General features: G+C 52.3%; 1 protein-coding gene across 1 annotated transcript in view; it reads right to left on the reverse strand.

Annotated features, from left to right (window-relative positions):
* Mtor (mechanistic target of rapamycin kinase) overlaps positions 1–2,447 on the reverse strand; it is a 128,350-nt gene that overhangs the window by 16,834 nt on the left and 109,069 nt on the right. Inside the window, exons 41-45 of the mRNA XM_023699389.1 lie at positions 2,308–2,406; positions 1,912–2,034; positions 1,585–1,767; positions 920–1,054; positions 532–706 (exon numbers count right to left, since the gene is read on the reverse strand). Coding sequence (XP_023555157.1) covers positions 532–706; positions 920–1,054; positions 1,585–1,767; positions 1,912–2,034; positions 2,308–2,406 — 715 coding nt within the window. The remainder of the gene's footprint in view (positions 1–531; positions 707–919; positions 1,055–1,584; positions 1,768–1,911; positions 2,035–2,307; positions 2,407–2,447) is intronic.

A 2,447-nucleotide genomic window follows, 5' to 3' on the forward strand; every position in this document is an offset into this window, starting at 1 on the left:
TGTGTGTGTGTGCATGTGTGGCCAGCTCAGCCCACCAGGGGGCGGGGCTGGCTGGCATGTGGTGCTGGGGGATTGAACTGCGGTCCCTGTGCTTTGCTAAGCTTGTTCTACGTAGGTGCTTTAGACCACTGAGCCATCTCACCAGCCCTCACTTGTTTTTTAATGTTTAAGATTTTTATTGGAACCGCATTGCATTTTCCTTATTTATTTTGAGCGGTACTGGGGATTGAACTCAGGACCTTGCGCTTGCCTGGCAAGCACTACTCCACTGAGCTATCTTCCCAGACCTAGTTTGTTCACTTTACATGCTCATTTCCCACAGAGGCTCTAGTGGTAAAGGGATATGGGAGAGCCTGAAGCTGAGCTTCTTGGTAGCTGTCCAGCCCCCACATCCATCCACGCCTACCAGCTCACACACAGTCACTGCTTCTCTTATCCAGCACAGCTCCCAGCAAATGAGGAGCCAGGGAGGCCACTCGGCCATTGCAGGTAGGAGACGCAGGTGGCAGGAATAGGTATGGTGGTCCTTACCCATGAGAGTCAACTTCCGGGGTCTCTGCTTGGATGTGATGACTTGCAAAGATGGGGCGATGGACTGAATGCGGATGATTGGCTGGTTGGGGTCATACGTTCCTGGTACAGCCAATTCAAGGTCCCGGCACATCAGAAGTTTTGGGGAAACATACTGCAGCTCTAAGGATGTGAGCTGTGAACAATTATCAAAGGGTTACATTTTCTGCCTCCAGGGAGTAATTTAAATGCAATTTATTTCTTAATGGATTGGTCTAAGTGGTTACTTGTTCCAAAATCTGCAGGAAGGAGTGGAACCACATTCTTAGAAGGAGAGGCAGGAAGTCCACAGGCAGTCACAGAAAGGACTGTGCTGGCAGCGAACAGGCCTGAGGTGTGAGGACCCTACCTGGGGCAGCTGCTTTGAGATCCGTCTGAACACATGGTAATATAGGTCCCAGGCTTGGGTGAGGTCCTTGACATTCCCCGACTTCATGTACTTCCGGCACCACTCCTGGGCCTCCATCAGATCTCGGCCATACGCCTGATGGTGAAAGCAGGGCAAATGTGCAAGTTGTCAATGTGGCCCCAAGGCAGAAGGCTCAGTAAGTGCCAGATCGAGGCCCTGGCAGGGAGCTGGCGAGCAAGAGTAGCTGTGCAGCTACCAGTCCTGCAGCTCCAGCCCGAGGCTGGCTGGGTAGGCAAGGGAAGGTGAGAGGAAGGACAAGACAATCTCTTGAGGAGTCCTTGACTTACTAGTAAAATTCAGGAGGGAGTCTGGAGTGTGGCTCAGTGTAAAGCACTTGCCTGGCTCATGCAAGGCCCTGGGTTCAAGTACCAGCACCATAAAACCAAACACCAAAACGATCAGTTACAAAACAAACAAACAAAAAAAAATAAATCAAACCAAAAGACAATTGAGGAGGGTTTATATAATTAGCATAAAGTACATTTGTGGTACTTTTAATTCCTGTGACCTCTGTTGGAGGGCGTTGTATTAAAGGCAGGAGAAAGACCAGAGGAAAGCAGGCCGATGAGGGTCCTGGCGATATCCTGTGTCTGCTTGTCTCCTACCTGATTAAAGGATGTTTCCTTCAGGGTCTGGGGGCCCCGTTCCATCATCGCATGCAGGGGCTCCAGCACCTCAAACATGCCTTTCACATTCCTCTCCCCAAAGTACAAACGAGACGCCTCTTCCAGGCCTTCATGCCACATCTCATGCCAGAGGATGGCCACGCGGATCAGTTCCTCGCTCACCTGGTTCCGGGAGAGGAGAACCAAGGATGAGCTATGGTCAGGAGGGACTCCTCTGGCGGCCAGAGGGAGCGTGAGGCTGTGTCACGAGGAAGAGACACAGTCTCCCGGGACGCCTGGCTGGGCCCACGCGGCCTCCAGACTCACCATCATGGCCTGCTGCACCAGGGTGTTACTGTGCTCACACATGTTCTTCAGAATCTTGTTGGCTGCATTGTGACGGGCTGTTGTGGTAGACTTGGAAGCCACCGTCAGGGGGTAGATGAGGGCCTGAAGCAAACATAGGAACGTTTGCAAAGGGCTATATGGAAGGACCCCACCCCGAGTTCCTGGAAAGATGGCAAAAGAGGTGGTGAGACCACATGGGTTTCCCAGGGAGGGAACACTCTATTTCAGAAGGGACTCCTTTTGGGAGACCCTGGGCCACTGGGACTGTGTCCTTGGGTGGACTGGAGCACCCAGCTCCCCATTCCTGTACCGTGTCTCTGAGGCTGCCCACCAAATCAAAGGCTAGACACGCATGTGCCCAGGCTGTCCACGTACCTGGGGGTGGTACCGACCAATGTCTGTCAGGAGCTGGTGAATGAGCCGTCCTACCAAGGGCCTGGGTGTATCTATTCTTGCGATGAGCTGAGGTATAACCTAGTATTCAAAAAGATACAGTAAACACCACATAAACAACT

The sequence above is a fragment of the Octodon degus genome, unplaced genomic scaffold (genome assembly GCF_000260255.1).
Source record: "Octodon degus isolate 3935 unplaced genomic scaffold, OctDeg1.0 scaffold00113, whole genome shotgun sequence".
NCBI classification, from domain to species: Eukaryota; Metazoa; Chordata; class Mammalia; order Rodentia; family Octodontidae; genus Octodon; species Octodon degus.